General features: G+C 36.3%; 2 protein-coding genes across 3 annotated transcripts; one reads left to right on the top strand and one right to left on the bottom strand.

The window, feature by feature from the left end:
- The first annotated feature begins 433 nt into the window (after positions 1-433).
- LOC307153236 (uncharacterized protein) lies at positions 434-14,101 on the top strand. Its single transcript, XM_079862512.1, has 17 exons — positions 434-572; positions 1,292-1,398; positions 1,662-1,795; positions 2,027-2,187; positions 3,241-3,393; positions 3,499-3,958; positions 4,334-4,435; positions 6,644-6,734; positions 6,990-7,207; positions 7,284-7,526; positions 8,317-8,415; positions 8,641-8,834; positions 9,823-9,997; positions 10,093-10,249; positions 11,629-11,782; positions 11,915-12,026; positions 12,109-14,101. Exons 1-17 carry the CDS (start codon positions 558-560, stop codon positions 12,306-12,308), a joined length of 2,775 nt encoding a protein of 924 aa, XP_079718638.1. The 5' UTR covers positions 434-557; the 3' UTR covers positions 12,309-14,101.
- On the bottom strand, positions 13,769-25,226 carry LOC307153237 (V-type proton ATPase 116 kDa subunit a 1). 2 transcript variants are annotated; one of them, XM_079862514.1, is made up of 21 exons: positions 25,150-25,226; positions 24,966-25,062; positions 24,417-24,495; positions 23,498-23,595; positions 23,205-23,333; positions 22,435-22,553; positions 22,174-22,300; positions 21,634-21,716; positions 21,044-21,137; positions 20,711-20,923; positions 20,096-20,246; positions 19,442-19,575; positions 19,192-19,352; positions 19,021-19,114; positions 18,366-18,484; positions 17,867-18,074; positions 17,678-17,785; positions 16,719-16,784; positions 16,478-16,595; positions 15,245-15,416; positions 13,769-14,848 (listed from the first exon to the last, which is right to left on the bottom strand). In XM_079862514.1, exons 2-21 carry the CDS (start codon positions 25,053-25,055, stop codon positions 14,776-14,778), a joined length of 2,436 nt encoding a protein of 811 aa, XP_079718640.1. In that variant the 5' UTR covers positions 25,056-25,062; positions 25,150-25,226; the 3' UTR covers positions 13,769-14,775. The 2 variants fall into 2 exon arrangements, with proteins under 2 accessions (XP_079718640.1, XP_079718639.1); XM_079862513.1 differs by having other exon boundaries at positions 24,966-25,194.
- Positions 25,227-26,947: the final 1,721 nt, after the last annotated feature.

The following is a 26,947-nucleotide window of genomic DNA, read 5'->3' as shown; positions in this document are numbered from 1 at the left end:
CAGTCAACATTTTCTAAATTTAAAACACATCGATCCTTGACTGACCATCTGTTCAAAAAGAAAATAAATTACTTTTTTATGTTATATGATATTATATTATATTATTATTTACTTATCATTTTATCATTTTGTTCCCAACATGGCCTTGTTGACCAAATATGACATCTGCCGGACACTAATACTTATTGCATGTCAGAAATAAAATAAACCTCATAGCAAAATGGAAATGAGTTGCTTTAGTAGACAAACGATAACTGTGTTTCGTTAACAGAGCGTGTGAATGAATGTTTGTGAGCTTCACTCTGGGTAAAGACGCGCCTGCTCCTTTAACACATTCAGACGAGCTGTGATTGACAGGTACATCTACAGTGGGGGCGGTCCTTAAGAGGCGTTTCCGAATGTCAGTCATCCAATCAGCATTGAGCGTACAGTCAGGACGGAAAAAAACCCGTGACGTAAGCGGTCACCATTCTACTGTGCGGACAATCAGTAAACACCGTCTGCAAAGTGACAACAAACCGCAATATCGAGTATTTTTGAGGATATTGAATACAATTATGGACTCGACATCGGTAAGCGGAAACTATGGTTAATGTGAATCCGCAATGTTTCTGTAAAGCTTATTGCATTGCTATATTAGCTTGTCCGACATGGATAAAACATAATAAACTGTGATAAGTACATTATTTTCAATAGAACAGCATCAAGTACAACCGTTTATTATAGTCTCGTTCAGCTTTTAGCTATACAGTCATTGTTACTGTAACTCTATAAGATTACAAGGAAATGAAAAGTAGGCCTAGGTCTGCGAGGAAAGCCTCTTGAGACCGTTATTGAAAACATTGAAAACAATATGCATGCACGTGCATGGCCTTCTCAGATATATAGATTAAGGACAAATGCAATCAAATAATATAAACATTTCTCATTTTTAAGTGTTCTTGAAGTAGCTAAAACTAAGTCGACACACACAGTCGAATATTTAAATGCACAATAACTATTTTGTTAAGCGTTGCGCACTGTAATATTTGTTGTTATGAAGAAAGCTTCTTGCTTTCAGAGTACAGTAGCTTAATAAATCAATCGTATATAAATAGCATTTTACGTTGCCTCAGACTGTGTCATGATATCAAACTATAAGAGGTAAAGTCCACTGTGATATATCTGTGGTGACAGCATTAGTACCGTGTGCATGATCAATGCTATGAGACTATGAAGTGTTCGTGTTTGTTCTCTGCATGAATAAAGAATACCTTTGCAATGGAGTTCATAATGTTTTCTTGTTATCTAGACCATAGGAGGGTTCATCAGCACTCTCACTGAGATGGGCTTCAGTGAGGACCAGATACAGGCAGCGATGCAGGCAGGATTCTTCTCTGTACCAGAAGCGGCTGAATGGTAAATGTTTTTCAGGATGTCATTTTATATTCCAGAGTAGTTAAATAGGTTTAATTGGTTATTGTATCCCCAAAAAAGAATGTGCTTAGTTATATAATAGCTTTCTTTTAATATGTAGTAGTAGTCATAAGTTAAATACTCACCTGTCTGGATATATTCAGTGGCTTTAAGGAATATTGGAAGTGTTATTAGACGGCATTGTGTTTGGTTATTAAGCAAAAACTTCACCAGCCCTCTCATTTATTCTCACATTTGCTCTGAAGGCTTTTGCAAGGTGGGAGTCCACGACATAAACTAGTCAAGCAGCCTTCAGGTCCTGTAGAAACACCATTTTCTGCATTCAACCCTCCCAAAGATGCTCTTTGCTACAACAACAACTCACAGTCTGAAGCAACAGGTAAAAAACAGCAGTTTGTTCATTTACTCATTTGTATGACAAACAGACTTCTTTCACAAGAGGGTTAACATTCTGCTGGGAAGGAAAATGTGATTTACTGTGTAAATAAACTGTGACTCACAGTGATTTTGTGCATAGTGCGCTGCAGATCATTAGCAGACGTTGATGCAGGTTTCTGAAATGTTATGCAATGCAGAGGAATGCATAAACAGTTTTTTTTTCTGCTTTTAGGTCCTTCTTTAGTATTGGCCCCCCCTTCCGCAAACACTCCCGGAGCAAAAGAGCATCCACCCCTGGAAACACGGATCAAGCAGGATAAGAGTAATTTCCACGAGCAGCAGAGACAACGAGTGGCCCAAGAGGCACAGCTAGAGAAGAGACAAAAGAAGCAGGTGAATCAGTGAAAGCTTTCATATTTTTACAATAAAACTCCATAAACAAGGGTTAGTTCACCCAAAAATTTAAATAAATAATTATATACAGTACTGTGCAAAAGTCTTAGGCATGTTAATACCCCCCCCCCCCCCCCCCACACACACACACACACAAAATGTATTTATATCTTTTGCTGTAGTGTGTCAGTAGGAAATAGCAGTTTACATTTCCAAACATTCTTTTTGCCATTAATTGTAATAATCCAGTGAGATTTGTGTATGCACAAGGAGTCTGACAACAGCCGGTATGATCTGATCTCACCATCATCGAGTCCGTCTGTGATTACATGAAGAAACAGAAGAAACTGAGACAGACTAAATCCAGAAGAACTGCGGGAACGTCTCTGAGATGCTTGAAGAAACCTTCCTGCAAAGCTACCTGAAAAACTATGCGCAACTGTACCTGGACAAAACGTCGTTTTAAACGCAAAGGGTCGTTACACCAAATATTGATTTGAATTAGTTAATAGAAGTTAAATCATAAATAAATTCAATTTGTGATTTTATTTTTGAAAGCATTCTCACTTTACAGCATTTTAACACAAGTGCCAGTGCTTTTCATAGTACTGTAGCTTTGCAGGAAGGTTTCTTCAAGCGTCTCGGAGACGTTCCCGCAGTTCTTCTGGATTTAGTCTGTCTCAGTTTCTTCTGTTTCTTCATGTAATCACAGACGGACTCGATGATGGTGAGATCAGATCATACCGGCTGTTGTCAGATTCCTTGTGCATACACAAATCTCACTGGATTATTACAATTAATGGCAAAAAGAATGTTTGGAAATGTAAACTGACGTTTCCTACTGACACACTACAGCAAAAGATATAAATAACTGACTTAAAACCATTTTTAATACCATAAAGAAGTCCCCATAGGAAAACAACCTCAAGCAACCAAGAGCATCTGAGTTTTTAAACATCTTAGTGCTATCTGTGCTCCATCTGCTCTCACATTTTCTTGCTCTACAAGGTCATTTTTGGTTCCCAGTGCAGTAACAGTTTGTCCTCTGATCAGGAGCGCGAGCTGGTATTGAAGAGGATAGCAGAGGACCGGCGCAGCCAGCAGGAAAAGGCCCAAACTGAAGCCACAGCCGAGACCTCTCCATCCAGTGGACAGAGACTGGGTGGACGTGTGGAGACGAGCGTGGACAACCACTGCATCCTCATGGTGCGAGAGATAACTTGTGTTTTTCAACTGCTGTTAGTGGTATTTAGTATGATTTATTTATTTTTTTTTAATCTGTCTGAAATGTTTGTACTTGTTGTGTTATAGATCCGTCTCCCTTCTGGGGAATCAATGCGTGAGCGTTTCCCTGCAGACACTCCCTTAAGTCAAGTCATCGAGTACATTTCCGGTCGCCACCCTTCACTACCCGCCTTCTCCCTCCTGCAAGGGTTCCCTCGCAAGCGCTTCGGTGAAACTGAGCTAACCTGCTCCCTCCGGTCTCTGGGACTGACCCCCAACGCTGCACTTTGCATACAGACCACGCCTCCTGAGACGCCTCAGGACCCGCCCAGTCCAGCGTCCGGATTGGCTGTTGTAGGACCGCCGGAGGTGGAGCCACAGGAAGAGCCGGTGGCACCGCTCAATGAGCCACCCCAAGTGGAGGCCGAAGCTTTAGAGGAACTGGAGGTGCCGCCACCACTGCCCCATCAGCTGTGGGAGGAAGCAGTGGGGTATGCTGGGATTCCTGGGGTCGAACCTCCACTGTCAGGACCCTCTCACTTCTGGGGTAAGATTTACTTTAATTAACTCATTTGTGAATGCACCACACAGTGTTATTTTAGTATTATTTATATACTATTAAAATTCTCATTTTCAGTTTTTGTTTTAATTTTAGTTTAATATTTAGAAATTTTATGTGTTTTTGTCATTTTTATTATAATTTTTTTAAATATTATAATTTATTAACAGAAATCAACAAAAATGTTTTTAATAGTTTTAGTTTTCCGATCAAAGCACTCACTGCTCTCTCCCAGCTAATTAGCTTGAACCTACTAAAATTATTTGTGCAGACCTTTTTTGCATTTGAATAGTTTTAGTTGATAATAATAACCCTGCTCTACACAAATATTCTGTAATTGGATATTTTCATCCGATCCGATAGGACGAGGCCAGAAACTGGTGCAAGGTGATGCAGAAGATGAGGAACATTTAGAAAATGATGAGCAACCAGAAGAAGAAGTTGTACCTCCGTTTCATCTCAACGGTATTTAATGGTTGTTCTGGGTGGTTTCTTGATGGTTTTGCCCAGGTAAAAAAAGAGTCCAAAGTCTCTATGACATACTGGTCATAGGTATGGTTTGAGTTTCCCTGTAAATCTCTGAGATTTTTCCAACTTTTATTTTGTTTGATCACTTAGAAAAGTTATAGCTGCATCATTTTTAGGTACTATTTATGTTTGTAGCACGTTGCAGGATGAGTTGGGTGCCGAAGTTAAATACTTATGGTTTGGGGTTTGTTCAAGTATGAGAGTTAATGATAATAGTGACGGCTTGCAATGTGAGTAGTTAATAAAACATGTGAAAATTCGTTTCCCACTAATTGAGTCATTACAATTAGCATTGGCTTGATTACAGTCAACTCTGCTTTGGATGAAACTCCACAAACCATTAAAGATAAAACTAGCACTTTAAGCCACTATCGAAGGGAATTCCTTATGAGGCCGTAAACCAAAAATGTTGATATGAACGGGCTAAAAAAGCCATGCACGCTGCTTTTTGGACTCCAGTGAAGCAGAAAAGGCCGTAATCTCTCAACTGAAACAGAAGGAGGACAGGAATGGTAATGAATGGACAGTCTGCCAACATTTCTCTAATCACAAAGACTCCTTCAAAACATCCAAAGAACTGGCTTTATCAGCTCTCATTGAAGGTCACCTTTCATGATTTTGCCAAAGCTTAGTTGATGAAATAAATGGAAGTAGATGCCTGACTAAAAATACTAGTTTAGCTGTTTTTTTTAATCATATAGACACGCTACGCTCTCAGTCCAGCTTTGATTCACACAGCGTTCCGAGAATGTTAGTTTTTGGTTGTTTAAATATAAAAGAACGTTAGGAGAATGTTCTGTGTTTTCTGGGATGTAACAGATCATATAATGCATATTAATGATCTGAAACAATCACAGTATTGCTGCATTTGAACTGCTGTGCTCGATTCAGTCTGAATCCCAGATCTTTGTTCAGTAACCCTGTTCAGTAACCCTGTGGAAGTCCATATTGGGTAAGGTGAATGCCCTTACTTGTCCTAGTTTAGACCCGGTTATAAGTAAAAACCCATTCACCTCGTTCAAATAATGAAAAAAGCAACAATTAAGCAAGCCAGTTCTCATGTGTTAGAACTGCTTATCCTCTTTAATTTGGGGGATTTCAGACACGCTGGGAGAGAAAGCAGCTTTGGACATCGTTTTGAGATGCTGTGAAGTCGACAGGAGATCATATGTTAATTTGTACACGAGAGACACACGGGAATTAATTGCAGCTGGATTGGTTTAGCGGGCCGGCCTGTGAACATGCTAATATACGGTAATTAGCTTAATATGCGGTTCCTTCCAGTGCAACTCTTGTGATACTGAGGCTGTGTAATTGAATGCTTGCTTAATTTGGTAGTAACAAGGTGCAATTTAAATTTAATTTGTTTACTTAATGTGCTTATGGGTCGTACAAGTAAGTAATTGTAAATAGTTTTTTAAAGATACATCAACATAGTCATGAAAGACATGGAAATATATATATATATTTATTTTTTTTCATTGTGATTTCCAGGCTTGGAATCATTATTGAAATGAATACAATCCTTAAAAGTAATGGATTTTTTAAATTTAATTTATGTAATCTTAAAAAGATATGTAAATGTTTGTTCATATATAACAAACATTTATAATATACTATATATATTACACTATACATGTACTATTATCTTCATGATCCTTCAGAAATGAATTTGATGCTCAAGAAACATTTACTATTATTATTATTATTATATAATTTATATTTTTGTGGCAATCCTGATACATTTTTTCAGTACTTTTGGATGAATGGAAAGTAAAAAAAAACTGCATTTATTTGTTGTAGTTTTTTTTTACAATTTAAAAGTATTTACTGCTACTTGATATGCTATGTTATGTTCATCTCCAAAATATTTGTATATCTGATATATCTAAAATATATGCTAGAAATTGCTCTTTTAAAGCTCTTTCATAAAAATAAATTTCAAAATTCTTATCCATTAATCATGAAAGATTGAAAAAAGTCATGGAAAAGGTGTGGGAAACCTGTTTTCTTGTTCTGATTGGGGAAAATGCTATTCAAATATAAAGCTTTTGTGGGGTTTTAACCATACGCTAAATAAAAATAAATGTATGAACTCAAAATACTTGATACAGATTGTAAATGTTCTCCTCCTCGCTCTGGCAGGAATGCCACAGTTGCCCTTCTTCCTGGAGAACAGGGCAAGAGGAGGACTTGGGCCGAGACATCACTGGCCGGAGCAGGGCAACAGACTCCGGTAGGACATGTGATAAATAAAAAGACCACAATTCAGTATGCAAAAAAATGTAAGAAAGAAAATCCTTTTGCAATTCTACGTCAATATGCCTCTCTCTTTCATCATTACGACTGTCAGTTGCTTTGCTCGATTTGTTTCCCAGCCAAAATGTTAGATTCTGTACATTTGCTTTCGCATTTGGACAACTTGAGCAGTGTGCTTTGTCCTTAAAAAAGATGAAGTTTGTGATTCAGTGTAATTGGTTATGTGTTGAAGGGAGGCGGAGCCTGAAGTCCCAGCAGACCCTGAGGAAGCCCGTGCGTTGCGTGGAGCTGCGGGTCAAGCAGCGGTAGAGCGTCTACAGAGAGCCGCCCATCACGACGAGCAGCATTCCCCACACGGGCAGCCCTCACCCCCCAAAAAAGCCTTCAAGACCCCCCGCGTGCCCTCTCTCTGCTCCATGGCCACCAGGGCCACCGTTTCCCTCATGACAGGTCAGAAAGACACCAACTAGTGTTGTTTACTAATCACATGAGTTCTTAAGACAAGCCGTTAATCTTGCTCTCTCAGCTCCCAGCATGCAGTACAGCAGTAGCCTGGCGTGTCTGACCCCAGAGTTGGCCGAACTCTTGTTGGCTCACATGGCACGCGAGCGTTCACTCCGACCACGTACACTAGAGCTGTTCTTCGGATGTCCGCTGCAGAGGTTTGTCCTAAACTGCTACCCGTACACCACCAACGAGCTTCTGCGGCAACTGAGGGCGTTTTCCTGTCTCAAGCATCTCAGCTTTGTCAACTCTCCACTTATCACAGGTGTGTGAGAATCTCACTAAAAAGAAATGGCCAGACCCTAAAAATCTAAAGAACTTTTTTTTTTTTTTTTTATTGTTTTGCTATTTTTATTTCATTAAGAATTTTTACATTATGTTGAATGGTAATGTGTATATATGTATGTGTGTGTGTGTGTGTGTATATATATATATATATATATATATACACACACAAATATTTATATCATTTTTAAAGATAGATTATCAAAGATATATCATTAAATTATCTTTATAACATAATAAAAGAATAAATACTACATTAATGTGAATAAATATTTACTAGTAATAATACTAATACAAATTATAATGCTAATCTAATACAAATACTATTCTAAAAAAACATTTTTACTAATATACCATGTTATTGGTAAATAATAATTATTTTTAATAACTTGTAATATGAATAAAGCACAATTTATATTAAATTGTACTACAGTCATCGTATTTGTTGTAAAGAAATGTCTGAACAAGATGATATTCATTACTATAAACATTATGCATTTTTTGCATTATGGTAATGAGAATTTAAAGGGTTAATGTGCTTAATTGTCAGAACCATAATAAAAACAATAATGTAAAAAAAAATCTTTAATGATCCTAAAGTAGGCTTCATTTTCTTTAACCAAAATTGAGGGGGTGAAATATGACCAAATATGGCATTTCTTTCTTAGAAAAGTTCTATATGACACATTTTTTTATTCATCAGTGTATTGAATTGCTTGTAAAACTATTTGTAAAGCTGTGAGATCCTCTTTTCCTTTTTCACATTGCAGATGCCGGTCTTTCTGTTTTGTCCAACCTCTCAAAACTGCAGCATCTCAACCTGTCGTCCTGTAGCAAACTAACAGACAGCTGCATGCAGCATATCACAGGTGAGACGGTATGCCGCTTTGAATGAGCACCCTTCTGAAACCGAAAATGCAAATGTGACACCCTACTGTCTCGTGGACTTATCAGACACACGCATACGGCGGCCATTGTAAGTCCACAAGACCGCAAGTGCACATGAAGTGTGGTATTTGGGACAGGGCCTTGCTGTAGCATCTATTAGAGATCATCATGTTAGAAATGTGTGCTCTCGTTCTGTCTGATCTCAGGACTCCGCAGTCTGACGTTCCTGGCTCTGGACCAGACCAAAGTAAGCGATGCAGGTCTGCTGATGTATCTGCAGTCAGGTTCCTCTGCGCTGTGTCAGCTCAGCCTGAATCAGACGGCCATCACGGAGATCACACTGAGAGCGCTGCCCTCATGCGTGCCACAACTGCGAATGCTCAGTATTAAACACACCAAGGTAATTACACAGACTGCTTATGTCATAATATTGTTTTATTGATTATTTTACAAAATAAAGGTTGCAGTTTTAATCTTAGAGTTTGTTTTGGGTTTTACATGCCTTTTATGGACAGGATTATCTAAAATAGACTATATCACAATAATAGACTAATAATAGACTACTGCTGCAGTCTCTGTGAAAAGTATGCAAAAGAAGAAAAAATAGTACCCAATGTGTTTATGAATTTCAGTCTATCCAAAAGTAAAGATTATTTTACAAGAAATAAGTGACATATTTTATATTTATCTGATCTGTTGATTAATGTCTAAAATATATACCATCCCTTTCACATAAATAAACTTTTGATGTTAATGTTAATTTGTTATTTACACACACACTACCGTTCAAAAGTTTGGTGTTGGTAAGATTTTTTTAATGTTTTGGAAAGAAGCCTCTTCTGCTCAACAAAGCTGCAATTATTTGATTAAAAATACAGTAAAAACATTAATATTGTGAGATATTGAGATAATATTACAATTTAAAATAACTGTATAAATGACTTTAAATATGTTCAAATGTAATTTATTCCTGTGATCAAAGCTGAATTTCTGCATCTTCAGTGTCACATGATCCTTCAGAAATCATTCTAATATGCTGATTTGCTGCTCAAGAAACTATTATTTTTATCATCAATGTTTAGAACACTTGAGCTGATTAATATTTTTGTGGGAACCGTAATAAATTTTTTTTGCAATAATGTTAAACTTTTACTTTTGATCAATTTAATGCATGCTTACTAAATGAAAGTATATATACATTTCTTAAGAAAAAAAAAATCTTACTGACCCCAAACATTTGAACTATAGTGTAAATATACACGGTATACTGTGTTTGTTTCTCCAAACAAGCCTAAATTAAAGCCGTTACAGGGTTTGTTTTTAAGGCTTATTTTGGACCTCACTATATGTTTCCCCTATATTTAGCTTTTGTCTCTTTTTGCCTTCAGGTGAGCGATGTGTCTGCACTCGCAGAGCTCCGAAACCTGCAGACGCTTCACCTGGACGGCACAGGTGTACGGGAAAATTCTCTCCAGTGCCTAGCGACCCACCCTAGCCTATCAGCTCTCAGCCTGGCCGGCATACCTGTCACAGATGGAAACCACGCGCTGGAGATCATTTCAGGTGCAGACAAATGGAATTTGATTTCAGTCCAGAATGCAAGTTGTTTAGTCCTGCATGGGGCTTTAGTGTCTACATTGTTTGATTCCTCCGTGCAGGCCTGAGGCTCACCCAGCTCACCCTTCCTGGCAGACACTGTGTGACGGACGCTGGAGTTTCATTTCTCTCCAGACAGACTTTGCTCTTAGAGCTCGACCTGACCGACTACACTCAGCTCACCGACCACGGCATTATGCAGCTTGCCAACATGAACAGGTAGAGCTTTAAGCAAAGCCATGAGTCCAAAGATGTCTAAGTAGGAGATCAAAAGACGAAAGCAGCCCTTGTTCTGGTTTAATTTGGTGTAATGCAAACTTGCAAATCTGGTAATGCTGAAATGAATGTGCAAATTAGCCCCGCCTCCACTCACTCACACCAGCTCGGACATCCACTCGCTGACGATCACACGATGACCTGATTGGTTACTAGGTAGTTCGTGATGTCAGAAACGGCAGCGATTTCAAACCACGTATTTGGTTCACTGCAGTTTTAAGGAGAAAATACTCAGCAATGGTGTCGACTTATGAATTTGCACATGGTTTGCCTTAAAGCACATTATAAACACCACATAGACATATAAACAACATTAAAAACTTGATTTTCACCACAGGGGGACTTTAAAGGGATAGTTCACCCAAAAATTAAAATTCTGTCATCACTTACTCACCAACATGTTGTTCCAAACCTGTATGAGTTTCTTTCTTCTGCTGAACACAAAATACATTTTGAAGAATGTTGGTAACCAGAGAGTTGTTGGACCCCATTGACTTCCAAAGCATTTTTTATCCTACCATGGAAGTCAATAGCTACCGTCAAATGTTTGATTACCAAACATTCTTGAAAATATCTTCTTTTTTGTTCAACAGAAGAAACAAACTCATACAGGTTTGGAACAACTTGAGGTTGAGTAAATCATTTTTGGGTGAACTATCCCTCTAAGTCACCAGCCATCGGCAGGTGTGGCAAAAAGTTAGTTTTAGGCCCTGGTGGTAGTCCATTTCACAAGGGTCCTGAAAGTCCTGGAAATATTAAACATTTCAAAAGTGTGATTTCCAGGCATGGAAAAGTCATGAAAATACATCTAATCGAATTGTGATTGGCTCTTTCTTCAGCTAGAATTTACTAGAATTTTAAAAATCCTTTGTTCATTGGAAAAGGCATGGAAAATCATGGAAATTCTTTGTTCAGAAATCGTGGAAACTGTGATTTATGTGTAACAATCTATTCAAACCAAGAGCAAATATGTGCCACAAAACAATTACAACTACAAACAATCTATTCTTAAGAACCTATTCACACTATGTATTCATTTCTGTCTGACAGCAAATATATATATTTGTTTGGAGATAAAACTCAAAGACCAATACAATTTTTTTCAGCATTCTGAGCAAAAACAAGTGATTATACAACAATATATTGCTATACTTCTGCATTACAGCAAGTGAAATTTGTATCATCCAACAGATTGTATCCTGTAGTAAAACAACGACTTGTGCTTTTTCGTTTCGCTGTTGGTATAAATAGACCTTTTATTTGCAACTAATGTCGCTATTTCAAAAATGGTAATGAAAACCACGCCCCTTTTTACCTGATAGGCTGAAGAAGCTGTCTCTTAGCAACACTCAAGTGAGTGACATTGGGCTGCAAGGACTGATCAGTCTAAAAGAACTCCAGGAACTGTGTCTCGACCGGACTGCCGTCACTAGCAGGGGCGTTTCAGCCTTGATCACACACTTACCACATCTGCAGGTACAGGATTTAAATATGAAAAATTCTTTTGGATGCATTTAAATTGATCAAAAGTGACAGTAAAGAAAATGATAAACATTTATAATATTTTGTTATGCATTTAGAAATTCAAATTCCATGTTGTTTTTGTAGGTGATGGGTTTGGCCAGTACACAGGTTGGCGATACAGTGATCAGACAAGGTCTAGTTCACTGTCCGCAGCTGCTGAAACTCAACCTCAGCAGAACCAGAATCACAGATCACGGTACGTTGCATATTGGTATCCCCTCCAAAATCATGTTCTAGTATAAAGAAACATCTCTAACATCATGTGTTTAATATCTCAGGTCTGAAGTTCCTGTGTCGCATGCAGTTGAGTCAAGTGAACCTGGACGGCACAGGTGTGACTCTCGTTGGCATTGCCAACCTGATCTCCGCCTGCCCTCAACTGACCAGCGTACGAGCCAGCCAAACCCGCGCCATACCCCCAGACCAGCAGTCTGACGACGACGATTACGATAATGGCAGCAACTCCGCACGATCCTAGTTTTATGTTTGTTAGTGCCCTTCAGCTGTTTCTCAATGGAAAGAGTATTCAGAGCTTCCTTTTTCCATAAAGTAGCACTACAATCTCACTTGGGTTCGACAATCAAGTTGATTTTGTTTTTGTCAAGTTTTTTTTTTTAAATGTGGTTACACAACTTGTTAGTGTTATGAACAAAAAGTTCATATTTAATCTGCGTCTTGTCTGTAAAAGGAACTTTAAATGTGCCATGATATGCACACTTCAAATTTCTATTTTCTGTGGACATTTTGCATTTTTTGTAAAATAAAGTGAATGAAATATCATTAAAAAATATTGACCACTTGTAATACAGTGCAAAAATACATTATGAGGTATACAGCGGTATTAATTTAGTAACGATGATGCTCAAATATTGATAATCAACATTATGCATGACAAATGTAGAAGTATCCTAATCTTTTACATTGAGGATTCATGCATGACCACAATACTATTTTTATTTTCTAAAAATGAATGACACTTAGATTTTATGTGAATTTATGTTGGATAAGTGGATTGAAGTGGAAAGTCATTTTAGACTCGGTTGCAATGAAAGTGCATTTAAAGGTGCAGTAAGCGATTTCTGAGAAATGCTGTTGATATTTAAAAATAACCAAAACAAACACACCCCTATCTCTATAGCCCCGCCCCCAAATTCACCAACACCTATGCAACACAGGCACCTCCCCCCTAATGAATGGACACGCCCACTACTGCTGATTGGCTAATAGTGTTTTGGTGCTCAGTCCGATCCACTCTCAACAGTTTCTCAGAAATTGCTTACTGTACCTTTACGTTTTTTTTTTTATTATTTAGTTAGGAAATTACATGCCAAAGTCTGTCATGTTACTGAATCTAGCAGAAGTTTCATTCCAGATCTTACATGCATATGCATGTTGGACTTATTAGTTTATTAGCATATCTTTAAAATAGAAAACTAAAATATTTATTAGTCTAGTGGCATTAACTGGATCCAGGTTTACACTAACATACTGTACATCTGTCTTTAACTTGCACAGTTTTGAAATGCTACCGATAAAATTATAAAGCGAATAGTGAAAAACAAAACAAATGAAGAGCATCAGCACAGGCGTATCGAAGCATTGGCGTTCGACTGTTTCTGTATGCATTTGTGTTGTACCTTTATGCGTTTGAATGCAATAACATTTGAAAATATGAAAACAAAGATCTCGACTATATCTGGAGGTCTAAAAGGTCTATGTATTAAAGAAACATTGTCAAGTTCTAAATTATAAACATACCTTTAATGCTTGATGCTGTTCTGTCTTGACGTGATGCGAGGGTTTGTTTGTCGGAAAACCGTCAAAAGCATTCTTGTTTATAACAGTTGTCTAGTCTGAATTGAAATGGAAATAGACACAAAACCCTGGTTTTTACATTCAGAACTCAGGAGCCAGTCAATGGTGCATCATAAACATAGTAGCGTCTTTTTCATGTTTATTTAAAATGCTGACATTAACACAGTGAATGCTGTTTGATGTTTAAGAAAGAGTTAGTTCTGTACATCCTGTATAGGTAACGTAGTGATGTGCAAGTATACAAACATTTAACAACAATCCATTAGGGAAGCAACTAACAAATTCACAGAATACCACTTCTTATGTGTGTATGTATGACAGATCGTGTGATGCATGTACAGGTCATGCATTCATTCTGCTCCACATAGTTTGAAGTCTACGTGTGCTTGTACAGTTTATTTTACAGGCAACTAGGATGGTTCACAGCATTAATAAAAAATACATTTTGAAATGGTTTATTTAACCTTTTCATTTCATTTTATGGCAACCCTATATATAACTCACTTTTGTTTTGTATAATGTAAAATTAACAAATATTTTGATAACATTTTTATTAGTGTTACACAACTACCCTGTAATAATAAGCAACATGTGGGCCTACTTAAATGTAATTATTTTGTAAAGTTACTTATATAATGCAAAATGTTTTAAAAAATGTATATATCTTTAAATCAGGCCAAGGAGATTTTGGTGGACCACTTAAATACTTTAAAAATGAGTTGGCGAGTTACTGTGTCATGAATTGAGAAATCAATATTTCCTCCTCCTTTTGACATGGTCATTGTACTAGAAAAACATCCTGTAAATTTCAGAACTTCCTCGTTAATCCAAAAACAGCTTTTATTGAAACCACGCTGCCAGACCGACTCGACTTTACATTACAATGTCACATTATTACGTCATACTGTGATGAAAGATCAACGCCTACTTCTACATCAATGTTTAGTTTAAGTTAAGTTGCGCTTAATACAGTATTTTTGTTGATGGCATATTTTCATTTTGTTCACAAAACTTAATAATTGGGAGACCGCTGTTGATGCACTTAAGTATGCATTTTTTACATTCACAAAACAATAATGATGCTAAAAACTACAAGAATAATACAAATAGTGACTATTAATGCTGTGTTTTTACAGGCTGTCAAAGGACAAGGGTGTGAACTTGTAGCCGGATCCCTCGTAAAACTTGTTCTGAAATTCAACCCTGAAAACAAACACATAAAAATAAGTCACTTTCACTACATTCATATCACTGTCCCATTTTGTATAATATTTAAACATGCTTTATAAACAGATCTTTTATTATTGTTAGTAACAGTACACTGAACCTCACACAATTAATGCGACATTTGGACACACTTTAAGTACAGAGACATTTGACCTTTGGGCCAGATATACTGTATGTAAACTTTAATAGATTAAAAACAGACAGACAAGTCAAGGGTCATGAACAAGTCAAATACCTTGACTAACACGCAACTTACAAGTGCAAGGTGCAAGCTTGTCATATATATGATAAAGCACAGAGGGTGAGATTAGGTTTTCTTTGTTAAAGGAATCAGTGGACTCTTGTTGCTTATGAATAATGTGTTGTTCTTACCAATGCAGTCGTAAAGCATGCAGAAAGGCAGACAGGCCCTCCATAATCAGAAGAATGGTCACGGTGAGAACAGCAAAAGCAGCAAACTGCAGAACCAGCATGAGTGAACCCACACCAGAGGAGAGCTTCAGCCCCACCTGGAGAACCATCCGCCAAAGCACCTCCGACAGCTCTACAGGAATAATTCACACAAAATCAAAACGATCACATAATTTACTCACCCTCAAGCCCATCCTAGGTGTATATGACTTTCTTTCAGCCGAACACAATCAGAGTTTTATTATAAAATATCCTGGCTCTTCCCAGCTTTATAATGGCAGTGAATTGCAACCAACAGCTTGAAGCTCAAAAAAGCGCATCCATCCATCATAAAAGTAATACAGCCGTTGCTGGAAGCCAGTGATTATAGTTTATAAAGTTTTAAATATGTCCTTACACAATCCCAGAAGGCATTTATTAACCCCCTGCAGTCGTATGGATTACTTTTATGATGGATGGATGCACTTTTTTGGGCTTTAAAATCTCAGGAACCATTCACTCCCATTATAAAGCTGGGAAGAGCCAGGATATTTTTTAATATAACTCTGATTGTGTTTGGCTGAAAGTGAGTAAATTATTGGATCATTTTAATTTTTGAAAAATTCCTTTTAAAGTGTAACTTTGCCGATTCTCAATCCGTGTTGTATTGTTTTTACAAATGTCGACAGTATATGTAGATGAGCAATGTTTACTCGTTCTCTGTGTTACCTGGACTGAGAAATTTACAATTATTTGTCAGCAAAAACTAAAGAAAATCGATTTTTTAAATGTCTTTGAAAAAAGCTCACCGACACTGCATTTATTTGATTAAAAAAATACAGTAAAAATAGCAATATTGTGACATAATATCACTTACTGTTAATAACCATTTAATCTATTTTTAAATATAATTTATTCCTGTGATGGCAAAGGTGAATTTTCAGCAGCTCTTCAGTACATTTTTTCTGTCATGTATTCTGTCAAATTGAGATGTAGAGTTATAATGCTAAATAATACCACACAGGGAAGGTAAAAGTAAAAGTTTAGAATATGCTCTGGTGTCGTTGGTGTCCTCATAAACTGCACACCTTCATTTTCTCATAAATCATTTCACTGTTGATTCAATCAGTCACTGAGTAACTAATGAAAACTCAAAGAACGGCATTATTCTCTAACTGATGATAGAGTTATTTTTATTACTGTGCCGGGACAGACCTGCGTGAGCCAGACTGAGCGCCCAGAGCCGAAGATACGAGGCCGTGTTGGAGATGCAGCCCAGGCAGAACTCGATCGTGTGGATGGCCTGATTCACAAACACGTCACCTATGCTCACCTGAGGAAAAACACAGATCAAACCATCAGCCCTCATTTCTTGTTCAGCATACTTCATGTAAAGAGCATTTTGTATTTCAAATGTTTATAACATTTAAAGACTTTCCATACAACACAAGCTTACCATCTCATCTTTCTGATGTGAGGAGAAACCCTTATCTGATCCATGCTGATCATTGTTTCCAAACACCTGCAGAGAGACCTTGTTAGTCACTATCACAATCATTAAATATATTATTATAGACACAAAATATTATTTTTATGCATTTCATATAATATACCAAAATGTGCCAAACTTAAAATGTTAAATAAATAAAAAGATTAAAAAATAATAATTATAATATTGCAGATATATCATTTAAAAATAAAATAAAACCACTAATAAATCTAAACACTGAAAACTTTTTTTCTAAGTTATACAAGATTCAACTCATTTTATTAAAGTCAGTTTGATGTAGTTTAAGTTGATTGTACTTAAAAATTTAAGGCAGCAACTTTTTTTAAAGTGATAAATCTAAATATTAAAATTCGAAGAAAATGTTGTAGACTACTGAACTTAATTACTATTTATGTACTTATACTGAATTTTTTTTATATTTATATATGTTATGCACATACAGATACAGTATATGATGTAATTGCATTTATTTTAGATCATTTTAAATTTAATTATAAATAATCGATCTATCTAAACAGCATTTTATTTTATCAATGTTTCCTAAATCGAGGGCCACACGTTAATATTTTTAATGTATGTAAGGATTTAATTTGCATTTAAATTACATTATTTAAATTATAAACATTATTTAATTAATAATAATAAAAAAAAAAATCCAAGTTGAAAACAGTGTTATTTTAGTATCATTGAGATATTATTTTTTCATTTTAATTTTGGTTAATTTTAGTAATTTTGTTGTGTATTCTGTCTTTTTTTTTTTACTTCAGCTTTAGTTTTAGTTATTTTACAACATTAAGCCCTTTGCAACTAAAGCTTTAAAGGTTTTAGTCTTAGTTTTTTCTAACCCTGGTTGAAAGAAGCATAAGCTGATCTTGGACCAGGGCTGCTCTGTTCTGCTCACCCACCTGGTGTCTGGCTTTCATTCGGGTCCTGTAGATGAGGAGGGGTTTGGCCAGGAGCAGCACAGGAACCATGAGCACAGCCGTCACAACCAAGATGATCTGAACAGCTTTCTGTAGAGGATAACAGCATCGCTCATAATCTGTCATGCTTTGGCTATGTGAAGCCAGTCAAACCAAACAATGAATCCAAACCTGTCCTCTGAAAAGAAACTTGTGTTCCGGCTGGTAATCAAACATCATCATGTTGATGAAGAGTAGCAGGATGCTGGGAGCCATTTCAGAGCGCAGGGTGATGCACCATTTGTAGAGGATGAGGAAGATCAGGTATCCAAAGAGAGAGAGCATGAAGATCAGCTGTGGAGCAAACTGAAGTAAAATGTCCTGGAATTTCCCCAAATGTCTGTTAAAAGGAAATGAGGAAAACAAAACAAGATTTCTGACTAACAACTCATTGATCTGGAATTTAAGACAGTACTTTTAAAAATATCAAATACTGTACGACTACCTTTTTAATAATAACTAGATTTATATACAAGTAACTATCTTCTCTTTTTTATTCATTAGTCAAAATAAACAAAGCTACATTTTCATATCATAAAATGTATGTTCTTATGAAAAATTTATATTTTTCATTTGACAATCTTAAAAATGTAACTTTGCCTTAGTTTATGTGACATAATCAAATACTCACACAAAGTTGACCAAACTCAGGGTCACTCCGAGGAGCATATGACTGACTCCCAGTATGACCGACATCTTCATCTTGAAGGAGTTTAGAAAGGATAGCTTATTTGATGCAATATTCCAAACCTAAAACAAAAATGAATTTAACATAGGCTTGTTATGATGTGAATGTAAGTTATGTTTACACAGACTTGATGAATATTAAAGCATAAATTAACATCCCAACCGGACAGTTGACGGCACCCATTGACTTCCATAGTATTTTTTTCCTTCTATGGAAGTCAATGAGTGCTGATTACCAACATTCTTCAAAATAACTTCTTTTGTGTTCAATAGAAGAAATAAATTCAAACAGGTTTGGAACAACTTAAGGGTGAGTAAGTATATGATGGCAAAATTTTAATTTTTGGGTGAACTATCCCTTTAATGTACGCATCAGAACAGCTAAATCCCACCACCTAGTGGATAAAACACAGTAAGACAACCAAATTCAATTCTGTTCAATCTCTAATTTCATTGTAAAAACACACCAGGATTACATGTAGTATGTCAAAAAAAAAAAAAAAAACATAAAACTTAAATGTATATATCTAAATAAAAAGTGATCATGGAAAGAAATCCTGTACGTAATGTTGAACAAACAAGGTTTTATATGCACTGACCGGGTCAATTCCAAACACGTACGGGCGACCAGAATAAACTCCGGGCACAGTTGGGTTCAGCTGAAGATGGTGATTATCATGCAGTGTTTTGTTTCTGAGATAAAGCAAAAAATGATCAAAATGGAAAACGACAAAGTAACTTTAAATCCTGCAAGCGTCCAGCGTACGTACTGCCAAGGCCCGTGAGGAAAGAACATGGGCCGCACACGCCAGGAAGAGCCAAAAATGTTGAAGGACTTGGAGAAACAGTCATTGTAAATCAGTCCAGTATATATGGAGAACATTCCCATGAGCAAGATAATGTAGCGTCCACCGACCAGGACATCGGTAATCTGGGAGGAAAATCAAAGCTTACAAGACTCTAACCAGGGTTAAAAAGTGATGTTATTATGACACATTGACATTTCATGCCATTCAATACCTCATTTTTCATCTTTCGTAAACATTCGGCCTGTGTAATGAGCCAGACTGCGAACAGTGTCATCACCAGTCCATGACCACAATCTCCAAACATCACCGCAAACAGGAAGGGGAAGGTGACAATAGTGTATGGAGCTGAGAAAATAAAGGAGGCAAAAAAATTATTAAATAAATAACATACATTTTATACATATACATATATATACAGTATACACACACACACACACACACTTTCTTGTACATCTATCTTTATGAGGACATTCATTGACACAATGCAATCTCTAGCCAGTTTCCCTAACCTTACCCATCACAACTAAGTGCCTAACCCGACCCCTGACCCTAAACCTACTCTTAACCTCATTATAACCTTATCCCTAAAACCAAGTCTTGACCCTCAAACAGGCCTTTAAAGGGCTCTCAGAAAGTGAGGACCGGCCAAAATGTCCTTACTTTACTCTCTTTGTCCTCACTCCAATGGTCTAAAACTCAAACTGGTCCTCACAAAAATAGTTGTACAAGTACACACACACACACACACACACACACACACACACACAGACACAGACAGATAGATAGATAGATAGATAGATAGATAGATAGATAGATAGATAGATAGATAGATAGATAGATAGATAGATAGATAACAGCCAATCACCTGGATTGATCTCCTGATAGGTACCGACTCCATAGGCGTCAATAATGGCCTGGAATCCTTCAGTAAATGTGTTGGTTCTGTTGAAGGTTGGAGGAGTTTGCTGGGTTTGGATGCGGTTCAGGACTGGGGTCACACTGGAACCACTCTGCTCCTAAAAAAACATGTGAAAATCACACATATATGAGAAACTTGCACGACTTGAGGTATAATTCATGTCTGCAGTACAAACAGTTTGAGTTACGAGTATGAAACTACGTGCAAAGTGTAAAATTTACGGTATTAATATTTTAAAATATCCCATTCCAGTAAAGTACATAATTTGTAATTAAGATCAGTTTAACTTTAACATTTATATTCAATGTACATATACGATTTAGAATTTATTTATTTATTTTAAAACTTGACATTTCATATTTTGCAATATTTAAGATAATTGTTTAGTTTAACTTTTTTATTTCTATCTTTTAAACTACTTGCAAAGGGGCAAAATTGTTCAAACTAACATCAACTTTAACATGCGACTCACTTTCCTTTGCAGACTTTTAAATAGTTTTGAATTATTAGTGATGGTGGTCTGCAGAAACTTTCTTCAAGGCAGTGTATAAACATACATACTGATCCCATAATCAGGGCGTTTTGAACTAAAGTGAGATCTGACACGGGACACCAGATCTCTGCCACGATCAACTTCTGCGTGATGTCTATGTTGCAGAGATTCAGTGTGTAGTAGATGGCCTTCATCTTCTTCACTCTACTGCTCCACTCCTGGACGTGGTCAGCCGCTCTGGTCAAGACACCACCGCGATATTCCTCAGTTCTTCTCAGGATCTTTAGAAAAAAATACGGACATAGCCATTCCCTATGTTTATTTTTGAATATCGATCATTGGTGGAAAAACACACTTGAAAAGACACGTGGCGAGTAAAAATAATCAGTCATTTGACTCACCATTCGAAGATCTTCCATTCGTGACTTTACGTTGTTGCTCATCTTCTTGCGCTCATACAAACTTTTGGGGCATGAGTACAAGCTGGCGTGAAACCTTTAAGGATTGTAAGGATTTGATGAGATCATTTCACAGAATTCAAAACAAATCAAGCAAATGCAAATCAGGCCATCAGATAAAATCAGTCATTCATATTTATATATGCATGGATTGTTTTGACCAAGTTAAACTGCTACTGTCATTCTCTAAATATGCTGACAAACATATCATTAAAAAATTAGTCAATAAACTGAGTGAAACAAGATTGTCTGACCATGTTGAAAAAGTTCTACATTCTTTAGTTCATTTACAGATGTTATTTGTGTTAATATTCATGAGATCAATCTTTTTTTATTTTTGTCTTTACATTGATTCATTTTATGTTATTGTTAGTGATATTACAACTCTTTTTTCATTTGTAAAATAAAATGAAATATTAAAATAAAGACTTCTAATAAGAAAAATGATTGAATTTGATTTGAATTACAGTTGTTTTTAAAGAATATTTCTACTGCTATATATATTTTGTGTGTGGAAATACCATGTCTCTCACCCTTCACACACTTTTCTGATCTTTTCTCGCACATGTTCTCCCTGGACAAATATGATGAACACATCCTTCTTCACAGCTCCTCTCTGTTTAAAAGAAACATACTTACTGATCACTGAAGATAAACTGAACACAGACAAATAGACTGTGCATTAGTTTATTTATCATACATAGAGAAATATATATTTCACATATAGCCACATGTGTGGTGTGAACTGATAATCTGAGAGCAAGCTTGTATTAGCAGTGAGCACATATTGATAGACATAGATAATGGATTCTGGTGTTGGAGAATAAAGAATGGCAACATGCACTTATGTTGCAGAAGTGTTAAGCAACAATAAAAATAGCCTAACTACAGTCAATCCCTTAAAACTCATCTTTAATAATCAAAATAACAAATGTTTTTCCCTCTCAGAATAATTTATTCATGCCTTAAAATAGCTTGAATGTAACTACACATAGAACTAAACATCACATAGACATATACAGTAAACAACATTAAAAACTTTAAAATACCCATTAAAAATATGATAGTCTCACCACCACTTGGAGTTCCTCTGTGGTCTGTATCTCTGCGTGCCGAAGGACGAAATTTCCATGAAAAAGGCGCCAAAGAACCTTTTCAAAAGCAGGAAACCTGTCTTGTTTGATAACACCTGCAACAAATCTTAAAATGCGTACAGATAGGCCTATGGCATTAGCAGTACAATTAGGTCAGGCTGTAAACAGAAATTGTGTTCTAACTGGAATCTTTATTTTAAAGCGTGTGTGTATCAGTTGGACAAAATCTTTTAAATGTACCCTAGATTTAGAGGTCCGGAGGTGCTGGAACTGCTGATTCTGCGGCAGGTTATGTAGGACGAGACAGTCATATACACTGAGTCTTCAGAAGGAGGCTCAGAGCATAGCAGTGACTCGGCCTGCACACAAGCAATTGTCAACAGAACTTTAGTACATCAGGCTGTCCATGGTAAGCTTTCGCTTTCATTGCATGGAAATGAGTATTATGGACAACTCCTTTCAATCCCACGCAAGTTTGGAACAACATGAAGGCTAGTAAATGATGAAAGAAATTGCATTTTTTAAGGTCAAAGCATTTAATCTCAAGCATTTGAAATAATGTTAAAAATTGTCCATTTGACTCTTAGATGCAGTGAAGGTGAAACGCCCTGAAGATCAAGCTTAAATAAATCAAATTGATAAATTTAGTTGACTAAATATGCAAATGTTTGAATATTAAGCATGAACTGAGGCCTTAAATTCAGCATGAAACTTTTCTTCACTATTGTGAAACAGATTACTACTCTTACTATTTCTGCCATAGAAAGATATTTTTTATTTAAAATGATTATTTCTAAATCATTTTAAGCTGAAATACTAAAATTACTGAAACTAAAACTGAAATAAAAAAATCTATTTAATCCATATCAAAATATTAAAAAGAAACAACCTAAAACTGAAATGAAAAATGCAAATATAAAAATAGCATTTCAAAATAATAATAAATACTATAATAGCAGGGCTATATAAATATATAAAGTTAAATGGTTCTGAGATCTCAAGATCTTCACCTCCTCAAAGAAGTCTTCAGTCATCCTCAGCAGAGAGTCGATGTCCATCAGCTCAATGAGGTTCTGTCTGAGTGTGTCGTGGTTACAGTTGATTTCTCGCAGTTCCTGCTCCAACTTCTCAAATGTGGACTAAAGGTTTGAAGACAATCATTATGTCACAGTATAACTTTCTGAATTTCTGTTTGTGTGTCAAATTGTAATACAGAGTAAGAGAGAAGGGGTCAATGCCATGATTGACCAATCAGAATCAAGTATTCCAAATATAAATAGCAGACAAGAAGAGTTGTTTTCACCTCCAGCTCCAGAACATCTCTGGGACAGGGAACCATCTCCTTCTCTTTTGTTGCAGCAATTACGATGTTAGATTTCATCATCTCCTTCTCAAGATATCCTAAATGATGTACAATTTCAAGAGAAAGCAACATGACACTCTTTGAAGTAAGGTAAATATACCCAAAGGGTTTCAAATTAATCTAGGGAGCAGTGTTGGGGAAAGTTACGTTTAAAAGTAATGTGTTACAATATTGTGTTACTCCCTAAAAAAGTAACTAAATGAGTTACTTAGTTACTTTTTCTGGAAAGTAATTCATTACGTTACTTTTCCTCACCTGGGCTGGGCTCACTTGCTTGATTTTTTTTTAATAACAAACCAAATTAAAAGTTCTATTTTTGACATTTGTAAAGGCCCTTTCCATACCAGAAGCCTCAGGCTGAAAGAAGTGCAAATGCACGCCTGTACAGTAGAGACAGAGCGCAGCTCAAACAAAGCTTTCAGCTCTGCTGTCATTCAGCAGAAGAAAGTTCAACACTTCAGCTATAAAAACAAAAGAATTAAACACAAACGTGAGGTTTAAGTAAAATTATTTTTGCTTATTAGTATGGGAAGTTTTAAGCAAATATTAGTATTTGCTTAAAAAGGAAGTCAGATATTTTGTTGTAAATTTAAAAGTAATGCGTTACTTGAAAAAAAGTACACGTAACTCACGTTACTTGTGATGTGTAACACTACCTGGGAATATGATTCAAGTGTAAATCAAAGTTTTATTGTTAGATCACATCTGCACAATATGTAAAACAGAGAAGATATAGCCTACATTTTTGCAATATTAAATGCTTAAAAATAAATGAAATTTACAGCACAAATGTAATCATAAGTGTTCAGTATATCAATAAATACAGTAAACCAGCTTTGTTATAATAAAGTATTCTTACTCAGAATTCTCTCCATTTCTTCACATTTCTTCACTTCCTTCACAAAATGCCTCTGAAATGCTGATACACCAGGATTCAGCTGAAAGATCATTAAAAATAATAATAATACACATATGAATTCTAACATGGTTTTGGTTTATTTTAGATGACTTAGGATTAATTTACCAACGTAATGTACACAACCAGTTGTTCTTGCTCTGCAGTGTTATGCATTGATCGATTCAGCCAATGGTGAAAAATCAAATTCTGAGACAATACAAGCTACATATATAAACTGAAGAATGATGTAGTGAGTATGCACTAGAAAGTGTGCATGCTGCTAAAAGCAGCAAACATTTAGAAATCAATAGATCATGCTATTAATGTTATTTGACAATCTGACAAATTAATCTTCCAATATAACATTTAAACTACAAAATAAACCAGAACTTAAAGAGCTCATGGCCTGATGCTCAAACAATAATTTCAGTTCAACAACACAGATTTTGTGGTCACTAGACAGTCGAAAGAAGTTGCTTACACTCACACAAACGCATCAAGGTTACTTACATCTTTAAACTGAACCAAGCCAAGATGACCAAGTTCATTGATGCAATTGTGGGCCGATTCCGTTTGAAAGAACAGCTGCACGAGGCACATCTCCTCACTGCGAAATAAAGAACCCATTCTGAAATGCTTCAGAGAGCTGGAGATTGTTCTGAATAGTTTGGACGAATATAAACTGCTCACATACTGTTGGTTGAGCGGCAGTGATTGTCTGGTTTTTGTAACTCAGTCTATTAAATGTCTGTATTTGAGATCAATAGTGTGCTTGTGTGGCCTCAGGATCAATATCGACACCACTAGCGCAGCTGGAGCATCCAGACCGAATTATGATTAGTAACCCTGCAGCAAATCACACACATTTAAAAATACTGTATGTATGATGTAGTGCAAATGACCTCAGAGGACTAGTATCTATAAATTACAGGAACGTCTAGTCTGTCTGTGTGTGTGTGTGTATGTGTCTGTTATTCGCGTATCTCTCGAACCGTTAGTCTGATGGTTTTCAAACTTGACAGGTGTCTTGCCACGGGCACGAGTAAGTGCAGTGCCAAGTTTGACGTTGTTTGGATTAGAAATGCAAAATATATCGTTAAATATCTCAGTAAAAGAAGCACACATTGGCTTTTGCCGCTCTAGCCGCTGGCCACTACCCCCTCACACTGCACACTGATGAGCACAGTGTGCACTAGAAAGTGTGCATGCTGCTAAAAGCACCACACATTTAGAAATCAATAGATCATGCTATTAAGGTTATTTGAAAATCTGACAAATTAATCTTCCATCATAACATTTAATCTACAAAATAAACCAGAACGTTTTCTCGGAGTTCACTATGCAGCCTGCTCTCTGAATCGTTGCGCTGATTCATTTGTGGATGTTAACTGAATCTGTAAGTCAGCTACACTGTTTACTTCTGAATATTATATTTTATTTGTTACCGCTACTGTGTAATAGTAGCCTATGCTATTCACCAATTAAACATATCCTATTCAATGTGTTCACAGTCTCTTTCCATCATTTGTAGTAGCCTATTCACTGTTTGCTCAAGCGTAGCGTTTTCTCGGAGTTCACTGTGTAGCCTGCTCCCTCAATCGTGTAGTTCAATTTTCCATATTTATTGTATGTCATTATGTCAGTATCAGTATTTGCTTTCTACCATGCACAAATAAAAATGTCACTGTGTAATTGTAACAAAAAACACACCAAAACACCTCAAACACACCAAACCAACAATTACTAAAAACACACACAAAAACTGATTTTGCACGGGCACTGCACTAGTTTCTCTAATGTTGTTGGAATATTTGTTGCTGTGCCGATTGTTATGAATATGAATTGCAAAATCATCCCTGACGGGGTATTCGATAAACTGTACAGTATGGCTAAGAAAACATTTCTATTTTATTGAATTTCTTCTTCGATGACATAAAGATTAAGGCCTGGTTTCACAAAAATAGGCTTAGATTAAGCCAGGATTAGGCCTTAGTTTAATTAGAACATGGTTTAAAAAAATAAATAAAAGAAAAAAGCATTACTGGTGTGCATCTTAAGACAAAACAATGGCACTGATATATATTAAGATTATGTCATTGAAAGTTGCTTTCAGTTAAAACAGATCAAACACGCATTTTAGTCTGAGACTAGTCTTAAGCCTTGTCTGTGAAACCTGGGGGAGGAGTATTACTCGCCCTAGTTGTTCCAACCCTGTATGAATTTCTTTCCTTTGCTGAACACATAAGAAGATATTTTGAAGAATATGGGTAACTAAACGGTTTCTGGTCCCCATTGACTTCCAATTACTTTTTTTTCTACTATGAAAGTAAATGGTGCCCCACAACTGTTTGGTAACCTATATTCTTCAAAATATCTTATTTTGTGTTCAACAGAGTAAAGAAACTGATACAGGTTTGGAACAACCTGAGGGTGAGTAAATGATGACAGAAATTTCCTAAAGGTTCTTTATATAGTGGAAAAAGTTCTGTAGA

The sequence above is a fragment of the Squalius cephalus genome (assembly GCF_949319135.1).
Source record: "Squalius cephalus genome assembly, chromosome: 25".
In the NCBI taxonomy this organism is placed as follows: Eukaryota; Metazoa; Chordata; class Actinopteri; order Cypriniformes; family Leuciscidae; genus Squalius; species Squalius cephalus.
The sequence above is the reverse complement of the archived record's forward strand: the minus strand, read 5'-3'. Positions and strand labels throughout refer to the sequence as shown.